At 47.1% G+C, this 13,579-nt stretch overlaps 1 protein-coding gene across 2 annotated transcripts in view; it reads left to right on the forward strand.

Annotated features, from left to right (window-relative positions):
* LOC8031820 (bifunctional purine biosynthesis protein ATIC) overlaps window positions 1-13,579 on the forward strand; it is a 60,874-nt gene that overhangs the window by 35,749 nt on the left and 11,546 nt on the right. For both annotated transcript variants that reach the window (XR_003917328.4, XM_029972314.4), the window contains exons 11-14: window positions 1,357-1,442; window positions 6,953-7,042; window positions 7,782-7,910; window positions 9,640-9,732. Coding sequence is in view for 1 of the 2 variants with exons in the window: in XM_029972314.4 (XP_029828174.3) it covers window positions 1,357-1,442; window positions 6,953-7,042; window positions 7,782-7,910; window positions 9,640-9,732 (398 nt within the window). In the remaining variant the exon portion in view is untranslated. The remainder of the gene's footprint in view (window positions 1-1,356; window positions 1,443-6,952; window positions 7,043-7,781; window positions 7,911-9,639; window positions 9,733-13,579) is intronic.

A 13,579-nucleotide genomic window follows, 5' to 3' on the forward strand; every position in this document is an offset into this window, starting at 1 on the left:
GTTTACGTTTGAATCAATTCAGATGCATCGAGATATGTTCACACCTTGTCCTAACAGCTTTTGTCCTATGATCCACCCAAAAACTCAGCGCCTCAAAGTAGCGAGTTTATATTTTTGCTCAGAACTATAATCTAGAGTTCAAAAATGGAATTGTTATCTGTCAAAATTACTCATATGTCCTCCATTTCCAATGATAAATTGCAGTTTTAACGAATTGGACAGTTTGTTTGACAGAAGAGCAGTTTGTCTTTTAACCTTCCCAATGCAACCACTTAAATGTGCCTCTAGGTTGGCATCATCGTGCTCTGTCAAGGCACCCATTTTGGTGAATTTGTCTGCAGTGGCAAGGAAGGCCTAGGACATGCCATAGTAAACATTTAGAATACCAACATTTGAAACTTTTGTGCACTGGGTGGTGAACAAGCAGTTTAGGACAATGGTTGTGGTTAAGAACTCCTTTATTTGGTAAGGCAACATGGCAGTTAGAAATGTTAAATGAGTCTCGTAGAATGAGGGCAGTAGCATGGAACGGTGTCGAGGCTGAGCGGACCATAAAATGGGGTGCAGAGAGGTCTGCTGGCTGCGGAGGTTTTTTCTTGTTTTTCCACTTGTTCGTGTAGCACTTGAGGGAGCGTGACTGGACAGGGTGCGCATTAAAAAATGACAATCCTGCCTCGGCAGCAGTCCCCAGCTGGTGCACATTAGGAGTTTAAATTGCCGCAGGGAGGGAGCAGCGGAGGAGGAGGGAACCTCTTTAGCCTCGTTCGAGGGGTCGCAGCAGAAAACTATGCTTGAAACCAGACACTTGCCCCTTGCTTCGTGAACAGGAAGAGCATTTCCCAACCGCTGGGAAGGAATAGTTTCTTCCCAGTGGAAATCATTCCCTTTAACTGGGAAGCTTTGTGGGAATGTAAACAAGTTTAGAAGGAAGAGCCCAATTAAAGGAGGCAAAGTGTTCCTTGGAATTAGGAGAAATCGCATCGCAATATGAAAAGATTCGACAGAGATGCCCCTCTTGGAAAGATATAAAACACATTCTATAATGCAAAGAGGCTTGAGTCACTTAATATCTTGAAACTATCGTGTGCCGTAGTTCCTTGCGGTTAAATGTGCTAGTGCTCTCACCTTGAAATCGCTTTCTTGGGGATCTTGGCCCAGGTTCCTCGGTTGCAAACTGCCCAGCTCATTTGAGGTGTATGGTTTTAGGAGGTATAGGAGATGGCATGGGCAAATCGGAGCCACGTGTAATCTCGCTCCCCCATGTTGATCGGGGGAAGAGGCTCACAAAAGTAACGGCTCAAAAGACCATTTGGGTTAGTGGCGCGAGTGACACCGGGGCACTTTTTTTTCCCGCAGGAGCCGACCGAATGTCTTCCTTTGGAGACTTCCTGGCCCTGTCTGACGAGTGCGACGCTGTCACCGCCAAGATTGTCTCCCGAGAGGTTCGTTTTATGGGGCCTCCCGTTGCCTCGCAGCGAGGGAGTGTGCTTTTTGTTCGAGTAAAACGGGAGCGAAAATGAATGGACATGTTGGTCATGTTTCGGAAATGTCAAAAGATAAGCCATTCTTTTTTTTATCGAAGATCCAGCTGGGCATTTTACCTCTACACAGGATTCCTCACAAATTTGAACACACTATCGCCCGTTGATAGCATCTGGTTAACACTGGGGTGCCGAGCAAGTGTACGGACTTCTTGCTCCTTGGACGAGTGTCGTTACAACTGCCTTGTGCTCGTATTGTTGCAAAAACTCCGTAGCTCTTATGCTGGGAGGGATCATATGATGTCACGTGATCACATAATCACTATGTTATGTGATCACATATTAGAGGTGCGTAAATAGTGATATTTTAGTTCTAATCGACTTCGAATCGAATCGTGACCAAAAAAGTTGAATGTTGAATCAGTACAAATACCCAAAGTTTTATTCGCAATGTTCATGAGGTAAAAATGATGCCAAAATCTCCGCTGTCACCACGCTGGTTCTTGACGAAATGCGTTAGCATTTAGCGCAGGAATTCTGACTCGGCGAAGAATGAAAATTTCAACCTCGCAACAATTCGCATACTGTTGTCTTCGGAGAGCCAGTCTGTTCTCTCGGGCGTCTGCGTTTCAGGATGCAGCTGCCACAGTTTCTCTCAATCGCCACCTATGGTCCGCATATTGTTCGCTCTGCATTGTCGAAATGTAGATCTTGCACTGAAATATGACAAGCAGTAAACTTCTGGAACCTTTGGACTTTGTGTGCGCCACTTAGGTGTGTGTAGTTGCAATAATTTTATCACACGAGCGCAATTTCAAAGTGGCCGCAAGGACGGCCCAGCCCGTGCACGCACACTTCAGGGAGATTTTGGAGCTGGACGACGGTACATGCGAGGGTGAACTGCACCTCATGTTGTCTCGCCTGTCCCCTGAAAGAGCGAAGGAAAGTGAACGAGCAGAGCGAAAGAGCACGGCTAGCCTCACGAAACGCGTCCCATCCAGTCCAAACCACGAATCTCCAAATGAAAGATGGCTGCATGCACCGCGGCAATAAATGCAAACACGTTTAAAAATGCAAAACAAAGCTGCATAGATGGGGGAAAAAAAATCTCTATGTGTTTATTATCCCACAGGGCACGCATAAAGAGGCTAGCACGAGCAATAATGGTCTTAACCTTTTGAGTGCCGCTCCCAAGTATACTCGGGCGCACTCCCTGGCACAACCCCTGCCGTGCCCAAGTATACTCGTTTTGATTTTCGAATTTATTCCCTGCCGCTTTCACCTTACCTCAGGGTGACAATATTTTTTTGCTCGAAGTGGCATCTATGGAAAACCCATGCCCTTAGGTGCCGACTACAGTATTTACCTGAAAATAAGTCGACCCGAGAATAAAAAAGAAAAAATAATTCAAATAAAGGTTGACCTTTTTCTTTTTCTTTTTTTATTTAGGAACGGGAAAGTTTGAGCAAAAGAAAGAAACAAACCTTTATTTACAGCACTCTCAGCTAAATCACAGGGCGATGCCAAAAACGTAATCACCCTCGGAACTTCCGGACATGCCATCGTTGTCAGAGGCTTCATCAGTTTGGTAGACATACATAAAATTGAAAGAATAAAACGCAGAGGACAAGCACAGGACAACCACTTTCTTTCATTTAGCAACAACATTTATTTTGGGCAAAGACATTGCACCCTGAGCGAGACCCCGACAATATAGGTTGATAAGTGGGAAGGCTAACAGGGAGATGGAAAGGGAGATATGGGGAACGGAAAGGAAACCTGGGAGATGGAAAGGTGATAAAGAGGAAGGGAAACTGGGTGATGCAAGGTGCCAATTTGCCAATTCGCAACAATACCTCACTGACATTGTTGTTAAATGACAAGAAGAAGAAACGAAAGAAGGTGGAGGCGGGGGGTGTAGCGACGAAAGACCAAATTCAAAGATGTAACGCCGCGAGCCGCCGCAAACAACGAACAAAAATAACCACCATACTTTTTTTTTTTCGTGCACATTTGCGAGGGAGAGGAATGGAGGGCAAGGTGCATTGCGCATTGCATCCCTCTTCCTCGTCTTCCCCCTTGCCCAGCGAGGGGAACGCTACAGGCGCGATGAAAGCCCCTTGCCGAGGGATGTGCGCGAGAGTGGCGGCCACGATGGGGGAGGGGGGGGGGGGGGGGGCTGCTGTTTTGGTTGTTATTGTGCACCAAAAGCTTTTTGAAACAAGAAGCGGCGCGGCCCTACAGCGACGCCGGCTGGGTGATTCGATAGTGTCATGCCCTCGGTAGGGTCGCAAAATTTGGTCGCGAATGTAGGTCGAAATTTTTTGGTCACGATTTTAGGTCAACTTGTAATTTTTGACATTTCCGAAAAAGAAAAAAAAAAAAAAAAGTAGACTTATATTCAAATAAATACGGTGCACTTTAAGAAGGTTTTACTGTATTTGACTGTTTTTGGATGCCCTGTTTCATAAGCTCCTGTTTGTCGCAACGCTAGGCATTACCAAAATTTTGTGGAAATTTCAACTGGAGCTTAAGTTGCCACACTTTCGTGTATCGAATTATCATTGTACCACACTATTTTACAATGACCTTTTATTTATAGATACTGCCGGCTGCCAATTGAATTCAATATATCCGGGTTTGACTGTATTTGCAGCGCTGCTTCTAGTAAATTGGGTTAAATTTGTGTTGAAAGCGGGGTATTGAACCGAACTCGAACCGAAAACCGGAAAAAACCGTTATTTTCGCTCAAACTGGAGTTGAATTGGAACAAAAGAATATTTTTCGCTCCGGAGCGGAACCGATATGTTTTCCACATGGTTTTCGGTTCATATGCGAAGTCAGGTTGCGTGAAAAGTGTGGCGAAAAACGCAGTAGCCCAAAAATGTAAAGAAAAAAAATCTTATTTTCGCGCAAACCGGGAAAAGACGTACGCTTGAGAGTACATATCCAATGTGTTATGTCCCTGATCCGAAAGCTAGGACTGAAGAAACCAGTGCTTGATTGTCGAACGCGGTGGATGTCCACGCCGCATATGCTTCACTGGAGGGTTACTCTCAAAAGAAGAAAGCTTCGGAGCGACTGAAGACGTATGGGCGGAAATTCGAAATGCTCGCAGTATCGCTTCGCCCGGCAGAAGCGGCGACAAAGACGTTGCAGAAGGAACAGATCACTGATTTCTACTGAGCATGGCTGACATATTCCATGGACACTTCCAAGATATCCTCGCCGTTAGCAAAGGCCTTCGTCCAGTCAATGAAAAAGAGGGAGCAACAACTTCTTGACACAGATGTCTTCTTTGCAGCACTGTACAGTGTAGACCGCATATAACGTTTGTCGTGGGAGTCGCGAAAATCCGCACTATAAGCGGTACCGCGCTATAACCAAAACATCAATTGTTCAGCCCAAAATACATGCCATGAAACAACTTACCTTCGTAAAAGAATTGATGTTAGATGAAAAATAAAGCTTAGTTTGAGGAAAGTCTTTATTTCACCAGGCTAGTACACTTCTCTCTCAAGTGTCGCACATTTTGAAAGAAATGAGCAGCTTTTGCCTGGCGCAGCCTTTTAACGGCGTCACGGGTTGCGGACGGACGTTGCGAGTGTTCAAGATTGCTAACCCTAATCACTTTTCTCCGGAGATGAAAACGCGTGAAAATTTGCATCCTTCATACGGTACGCGCCAGTAATACCTTCAACTTGAGCACACGCATGAAGTGCGCCAAATAAGAAATTTGGGCGATGTTCGAAAACACAAATGCTTAGAAGGCACCACTGTAGTCGAAGTAAACAAACACGACGACACGGGCGTTTCTGCAGTCTTGAGAGTGCCGCCACGACATTGCCGCACGAGTACGTGGATCTTCCCTTCTAGTACGTGCTGGGTTATCATAGCGACACACAACGAAAATTCACAGTCAAGGATAGCGCTTTTACGCGGAACGATGAGCTTCCACTACGCCGTCGACGTCGACGATCACAACCGACGCCATGTTCGTGGATAGAAGCCGGCCCGCGACCGGCATGCAACGCACGCGAACGGCTGGTTGGGCTCGCCAACGCTTTGCGCCGTGAACAACACGTGCATGTGTTCCTCCGTTGCTATGGCAATTGAAGCCTCTCTCTTCGCTTCTCCCCGCTTCTTCGAGCAACCTCGATCCTTGCCATCCTTGCCCCCGCGAGTGCCGCTTGCGGCTAGCGCCGTTATCTGGTGTCGCACAGGGAAGCGTGCTCGCTGCGCCGGTCGGTCGGCGAAGCGTGCTCGCTGCTCCAGAAACCGCACTATAACCGGTATTTCCCTTCGCACGCCTGCATTTTAAGCGGTATGTAATTACATGGAGTTCTATGGGAGGCGAACCGGTGGTCTAAAAAAGCCGCGTTATACCCGGTCCTGCACTATAAGCGGTTACGTTGTAAGTGGTCTATACCGTACATGGATTCCCGCTACCGCCTCCTTGTCCCCCCTGAGCAAAAGTACTGGGCCACGTTGCATTTGACAAGGACTTGGAGGCGGATCACAAATCTGCAGTGCGAGCAAGATTCTACCCTGTCTTCTAAAACTGTGGCGGCTTCAGAAGATCCGGAAGACGCCCCGGAAATGCTCCTCAAGGAAAGAAAGCTTGAGGCTGGCGTGCACATTCGCGGTACCTGTAGTTCACTTAGTAGCTCTTGTCCTGTATACTTCTTGCTCTTGTCTTCTTTGCGTTATTTTATATGTTTAACTAAGCTGAACCACTTGATATAGCATGGCTCCTGGAATTGCTAGACAAGGAACCGCGGCTTTCAAGGCGCGCTAACGTGTTACAGTTTTGGAAGGAATGACGGGAACGCCATCCAGAACTCTGCGGGTTGGAGCAAGTAGCCCTGGGAGTGCCTGCTACCCAGGTCAGCTTGGAGCGAGCCTTTTCTGCTTTGAAGTTCATTCTATCGTGTCAGAGGTGTCGTCTTTCCCCGGATATGCTTGACGACGTCCTGTTTCGGTCGGTTGCCTGACATTGAACTGCGCTTTTACCTACGTCCCGAAATATCCCAGCACTAGCGCGTTCGTTCCACACAGTAATGTGGGCCTTTGGTTTTTATATGTACCACTTGTATAAAATATGCATAGTTCATCTTTTGCTGTCCTCAAATGTTTTTGTAGCATATGAGTACGAACCGGTTCAAACCGGTTTGAACCTTTATTTTTTCACTCCGGAGTTGAACCGTAGCTGAACCGCTTTTCCTGAACCGGAACGAAAAACATTTTGGTTGGACACCCTGGTTGAGAGTATAGCAGCAGGAGTGCACAAAAGATATTAGTTGGCTATATATTTTATATTTCTTATTCCCACATGTGTTGTAAGTTCAAGTGGTTAAATTCTCTAGAAGTGCTGGCATGTATTAGGCTGGCACTTAACCCAGTTTCCAGCTGGGCTCGACCTATACGTTTCCCTGGCTGTGTGCCCACTCCCTGCATCCCTCCCGCCCCAGGTGTCGGACGGCGTCATTGCCCCTTCCTACAGTGCCGAGGCCCTGGAGATTCTCCGCAAGAAGAAAGGTGGAAACTACTGCGTCCTCCAGGTGACCTTGAGAAAGATTGTCTTCTCCAATAACCTTTTAGTAACCTGGGGAGCCAGGAAGTGACTCGGTGGTACTGGTTCGTGATCGCTCTTGTCCGCCCGAGCCCCATGCAAGCGGTGCCCAGACGCCGGTCAGCTCCGCTAGGCGTTTTCTGCCGACAGTATGGTTCCCCAACTGCCGCGCGCTTCGCTCCTTCCAGTTCCGAGCTTTAAATGCAGAATGCCCCTGCGGAGAGCTGCGCTCAAAATGTATGGAATGATTGTTCGGTACTTTTTGTTTGTGTGTCCCCCTAGTGCCTGTTGGCAGACTGGGCAACCCTTGCACCACCGAACCTATGCTATGCTAGTTGCTCTACGCACAAGGCTGGCGTGCATGTTATCGGTGGCACCCTGGAAACCTGGTGCCCCCAAATTCCAACACTCTAAGTTCTGCCGCTTTCTTCTATTCTGGGCACGACACTCGAATCCTTCAGGTTCATGTCGAGGCCGCCTACTTCTGTGGAAGTCAGTTTTTGGAAGGCACCCATTTCGGGCCACACGTGCCTCTTTGTGGATTTAGAAGAGTCCCTAGACACTAAATAGAACTCCCGCAATGTGAACTGATAGGAGTCGCCGCGTTGCAAAGAACCCGACCACTTTGCGAAATGCGTGCGGACGGCATTGGAAGCTGCGTGTGCCTCTTTGCCTTGCAAGGCGGTCAGGACGACCCTCATGGACCCGTTGCGTGTCTGCATTGGCAGATGGACCCGACGTACGAGCCGACCCTGATGGAGTCACGCACCCTGTTTGGCCTGACCCTGGAACAGCGTCGCAACGATGCCAAGATCGACCCCTCCCTCTTCACCCAGATCGTCTCCAAGAACAAGGACGTGCGTGCTCTTTTTCTTTCCAGGGACGGAGGGAGCATGTTTAGGGGGCTGTCACCACGCAGGTGTCTTTGCATGGATACTGGTGAACCTTGTGGGAACCTTCTAAATTAATCTGTTTGCAGCTGAATAAAATATAGTGTCGCATACCGTAAAATGCCGTAAGGACGCCCTCCCCCAGAGATCACCCATCCCATTTTTCGGGCTAAATATCTGTAACATACAAATTCAGAAACGTCACCCACCCCCAGTTTCTGTCGGATGTCACGCCATGTCCAACGGGAATCGCATACACCGCACGATCTGCGGTACCAGTACGTCTGATAAGCGAGTTCGTAGCGGGCTCCCGCATTTTTGTCCGCTGACTGCGCGTGTGACATCGGTTCTTGCGACACGAGAGTTGTTCCCGCGTGTATATTGCATCATAAAATGTGAACGTCCGTAATCTGCGGTATTCATTCTAGTGAGATCAAAGCTCCCGGCGGGTTCCTGTGGGTCCTTTGCACCATGGAAAGCGAAGCTGCTGCGTTTTCAACCTGCAGTATCCTCTCCCGTGTCACGGGAGTTTGTAGCGAATTCCAACGTGTTTCTTGCATCATGAAACTTGAATTTGCTGTGTTCGCAATCTGCGGTATCGGTTCCCGTGTCACGTGGTTTGCAGCGGGCACCCCTGTGTTTATCGCTAATTTTTTATAAAGATTTTTGTCGCCCCCACCCCCCCCCCCATGTCTCACCATTTATCTCTTTATTCTGGGTGGCCGTTCTCGCACGATTTTGCGGTAGACTGCACTGCGGGGGTGCGGCATTTGTTATTAGTTGTTTCAAGTGCAATTGGTAGAGATTTATATGCCTAGCTAGAAAATACTAGTAGACTGATTTAAAGATTTTGAGTCATATTTAATTGAAACTGGTAATGGTTTTTCTTTTCTAGCTAGCTCGGTCCTCAATGTTTTTTTTCATAAAAAGGCAGAGATGGTCCCCAATTGTGCAGATACCTTTTTGATGTTAGCTTCTAAAATTAGGCAAAACGTTTTGTACGAGAACTTTTGTAGAGCCCAAAATATTTTAAGTTTTTGGGTTGAACAGTGCATGTTTCACAACAGTTGCAAGCCAAATGTATTATGCCTCAACGCAATTTGTATTTTAAATGTGCGAAGCAGTTTATATTAAGCCCGCAATCTCTCAAGTAACCAATTTCTTTCCATTTCTGGATCAAATTTTTACAAAGGGATGATTAGATGACAGATGTGTATGTTTGAAAAAATCCCAATGAAGAATGCCTTCTACCTAGTTTATAGGTACAGGCTGTTGGATTTCAGTACTGATCTGGGCTGTCCTGGGTGGTTCTTTTGGACGAACAGGAAGACAGCTTGATTGGGCAGATATGCAAAGTGCCATTTTACAATAACAATCCCGTATTTGTAAGGTCGTGCAATTTTCATCTTAGATCAAGCAACTGTGCCCACTGACATTTTTAATGGTTTGTCTTTACCATCCGATTATGTCTCTACGGTAAGTTGCAGCTTGCAACATCAAGTAGCTTGCTTGCATATTATCTGGTTTACTTGGAAGTCGATCTTCTCTGGCAGGTCCTATGGCAGGCATGGTCGCGAACGAGGGTGTTAGGAGTGATGGATTGCTTGCCCGTCCTTCCAGAGGCCCTCTGCGCCAATGCGTGGCTCGCAGCCTCTCTTCGCGCATTTAAGCGACCTGGCTTCTCTGCCCTCTGCAGCTGCCGGAGTCTGCGGTGAGGGACCTGATTGTGGCCACCATTGCACTCAAGTACACCCAGTCCAACTCGGTCTGCTACGCCAAGGACGGACAGGTGACGTCTTCTTGGTTTGCTTTGACCACTCAAAACGGCGCAATTCGGCCCTCAGTGTCGAACATTTGTAGAACGGCCGTCAGACTGTAACAGGTGCCACTTTAGCTGGCGGTAGCGACTGGGGATAGCTACATTGATATTGTGTAAATGTGCGCTTAGAAGACTTTGTGTTCCTTATTCTCGCCCGCAAATCTTTGCATTTTATGCCGGCTAGGAACAAGTGAGAGTGCAGCTTGCTGGCACGTATTGCGATTGAAAAATAGCCTGCTAATGCATTTTGAACATGGCTTTCTAAACTGAAACCCTAAACTGAACAAACCCAGAAAAAGGCATATAAAGAGGCACAATTTTTATCGCCTTGGGATATGGAAAATTGTGATGCTGTTGCGACCCAGAATTGGCACATTCAGATGCAGTAATTTTTACTACTTGAAACTGTGTCTCTTTTTTCTTTTTTTTTTCACAGCAAAAAGGAGTGGTACCTAGGGTATTTTTCTGAGCCCTTTGTGAGATCTATTGCAGATAGCAACAGGTGTAAATTCTAGATTCATTTATAGACTAGGCTTTTCTCATATTTAAATGTCACTAAGGAAAATGTAATGAGAAAAACAATGCTCAAGGACAAAGACACAAAAGAGAAACTCATAGGGCACGCATAAGCGCTGTTTTTCTCATTTTTTCTACCCTCTACAAACTCTCCCAGCTTAGTACCCTGTTAGATGAGGGGAGGCCTCCGAAATAAGAAGTTTGCAGAAATGTTTGGTGGAGTTGGCAGACCGTTTTGGATGGTGCCATAAACGGGCGCTTAAATTGGGTACCCTTTTGCAGGCAAAAACTATATTTAATTTGAAAAGGTAGGATGGGGACGTTATGCCCTAAAAATGTGCCTGTTCCAAATACACCATTTCAAAGCACCCCTGAGGAAAGTTGCATTTGACTCTTCACTAGGTTAATTTTTCTTAATTTTCTACTATTCTATACTATTATCTTATCTGTTATCTACTATTAAGGAAATTTATTTGGCATTCCATTTGTTACTTCGATGATGTGGCAGATCTAGCCCAGCCACCTGTTAGGCCGTCTGCCAGTAGGAAAACGATGGAATAGATCTTCTACCAACCTCCCTCGAGCAACATTGGCAGTTGCCATATTTTGAGCATCGCTGGCAGCTTGGGAACGGTGACGCAGCCCTTGCATCCGGTACATCCGGATAATTCTCGCAGCAGCTCCTAGGTGGCACGCGCTCTTGTGAAGGGTCTATTGCCAAAGAACTTGTCATTTTCCCAATTACTGGCTCGAGCTAGGTATATCTGGAAAGAAACGTACACCACCAAATTTTAATGAACGACCTTGTTAGCTCCATGGAGCTGCAGTGAGCTAGATTGAGCTCCCCCTGCATCTATTTCATGCCCTTGATGGGTTATCTAAGGCCCATAGCTTGTATGATGAAGCCTTTTCCCTCTTTATTGGATCAGTGCAAAGGAAGGAAAATGAAATGTCTGACTTTAATTTGAACATATTTTTATAAAAAGGAGAGTTGGGCAAGTGCCATCTTTGTGTATTTATTAGGCTTGGAGGAGATTAGATCAGGGGATAATTGTCATGGTAAGTTGGCTAATTAACTTTTTCATTATTGGTTTTAGGGTATCGATGGCAATTACTATTGAAAACCACACCGATTAAAGGGGCCCTGCAATCATAATTAAGCGTCTACCTTTTTTGCGGTTTCCACGTCTCTTGGGGTTCGGGCAAGCCAGCGGGCACAAGGAGAGTAACTAAATATCAGTGCGTCATATTTTAACCGGACGACGCGGAAACCTCCTCCACCGACGGGGGCAACTCGCTGTACCGAAAGCATGCGATATGTGACGTCTTTGGTCCTGGGCTTACTACTGGTCAGAGCCACTAAAAACTTCTTTTTAGTCGAAATACGAAATATAAGTGGCGCAAACCGTTTCAATTATTTATAGAAGTAGTTTTTGTTCAGTATTTTAGATCATAAAAGAAACAAATGCAGTTTATAAACTACGGAAACAAGAAATGACCCGTCGACATACCCGCCACCAAGCGGTGGAAAAGGCGGCGCATACTAGAAAGTGGTAGTGAAATCAGGCGCCGACACGGAAAGGTCCCGGATGCACGCGGCGGCGCTGCGGTCGTAGGGACTGGAGGATCCAACTGGCTCCGAGCTTTCCAAAGGCCTTCGGCAAGCAGCTTTGTCTGGCGGTTTGGCCTTTTCGCGGTATGGCAGCGCGAAGTGGCTTCCATTCTGGACTGATCTTTACCCCATGTTTGCTGTCGTTTGTGGCCAATGAAGTGTCATGCCGAATTAGTGTTCAGTCGCGCAGCAAGTGCTATATGAGCCGCTCTGGCTGCCCGCTGCATACAGCCTATCCAGAACATGCTTTAGTGGCGCCCTCTCGCGCCGTCGACACGCAGTGCGGCAGCCCGTGAGCGCTTGCTAAGCTCACTACCCCTCCTCTAGTTCATGGCCACTCAAGCAACCACTTTTTCATTTTCAAGTGATGAGCAAACAGATGTAGGCATCTACTCCAAAAGCATTGGAGGCTACTCCAAACCAATATCTTGCCCGCTACAAAACCTGCTACAAAAAGTCAAATGCCGCTTCCATCGCTGAATGTCTGCCAAGGCACGGTGAATACGCGGTGAAGAGGACACTCGTTTGACTCTCGCCTCTTTTTTTTTTAAAATCTGTTTGAATTAAAATGCGACATCCTGTATACCGTATTTGCTCGCATAATCAACACACTTTTTTTCCTGAAATATTGACATATTTGGGGGGGGGGGGGGGGGGGGGGGGGGGGGCGTTCATTACACGGCGTAAAATTTTTGCATTTACGCACTTCGTGCAAATGTCATATATATTAGGTGCCAATATGACACGGCAAGGTACTGTGGCACGCCTCCAGTGATGGAGGCGCACAATGGCTGGTCGGTGGTGCGCCACAATAACCATGCTTTATAAAATGCAAACCTTTTTAGGGTGCTTTAGGGGTGCCTTTTGCCAAAGGAAAAGCGCTTTACGAAGCTCACTCAGCACGAGAAGCAGCACAACCACGACTGTTCTTAGGCGATATATATTGCTAGTATCCGGCAAGCACGCTCAGGTATAATCTGCGACTATGCGGTACAAGTCCAACCGCCAAAGCACGCTCACGTGGATCAAGTTTTGTTCACCAAGACAGGAACTCGTACGAAGTCTAACCGCCGAAGCCGGCTCGCACAGGTCAAGTTTTATTCACAGAGAGGCTACCAGACACTCTCAGCCTACAGCGCAACGTGCATCTTGCTGTGCCGTTCTGCTGCGGATTAAATAAACTCATTTACCCGGAGTATGTGGAATTAGGCCTAACCACTATCACGATTTCACTGTCCGAAAGCGGACCACAAACGACGGCTTGTTTGTTGACAATGCATCCGATAGGCGAAGAATATCAGGGGCTTGGCAATGCCTCGACCCAAGCTTCGTCAAGTGTGCGCAAGGTTTCGCGGTTGATCACTCCCATAACTACGGCAACTACACACTTGCGGCCGTAACGTGAGCCACTGTGAGTGTGACGTGAGCGGCCTGGCCTAGCTTGACTTGGTTTGGCCGCTTGGCGGCAAAAGAAAACTGGCTTGGTGGCTTGCTAAATTGGACGCAATTCGAGGCTCGCGGATCCGAAAATTGGAGGTGCGTTGATTACGGGAGGGGAAAAAAAAGAAAGTCAAAATATTGATGCCCGTTGTGGGGGGTGCGTTTATTATGCGAGTAAATATGGTACTCTCTAACTGCTAATTTGCAAAACTGAATTATGCAGGCATCATCGGGGAACTTATTGTTGCA

The sequence above is a fragment of the Ixodes scapularis genome, unplaced genomic scaffold, assembly GCF_016920785.2.
Source record: "Ixodes scapularis isolate PalLabHiFi unplaced genomic scaffold, ASM1692078v2 PGA_scaffold0__279_contigs__length_252992795, whole genome shotgun sequence".
Taxonomy (NCBI): Eukaryota; Metazoa; Arthropoda; class Arachnida; order Ixodida; family Ixodidae; genus Ixodes; species Ixodes scapularis.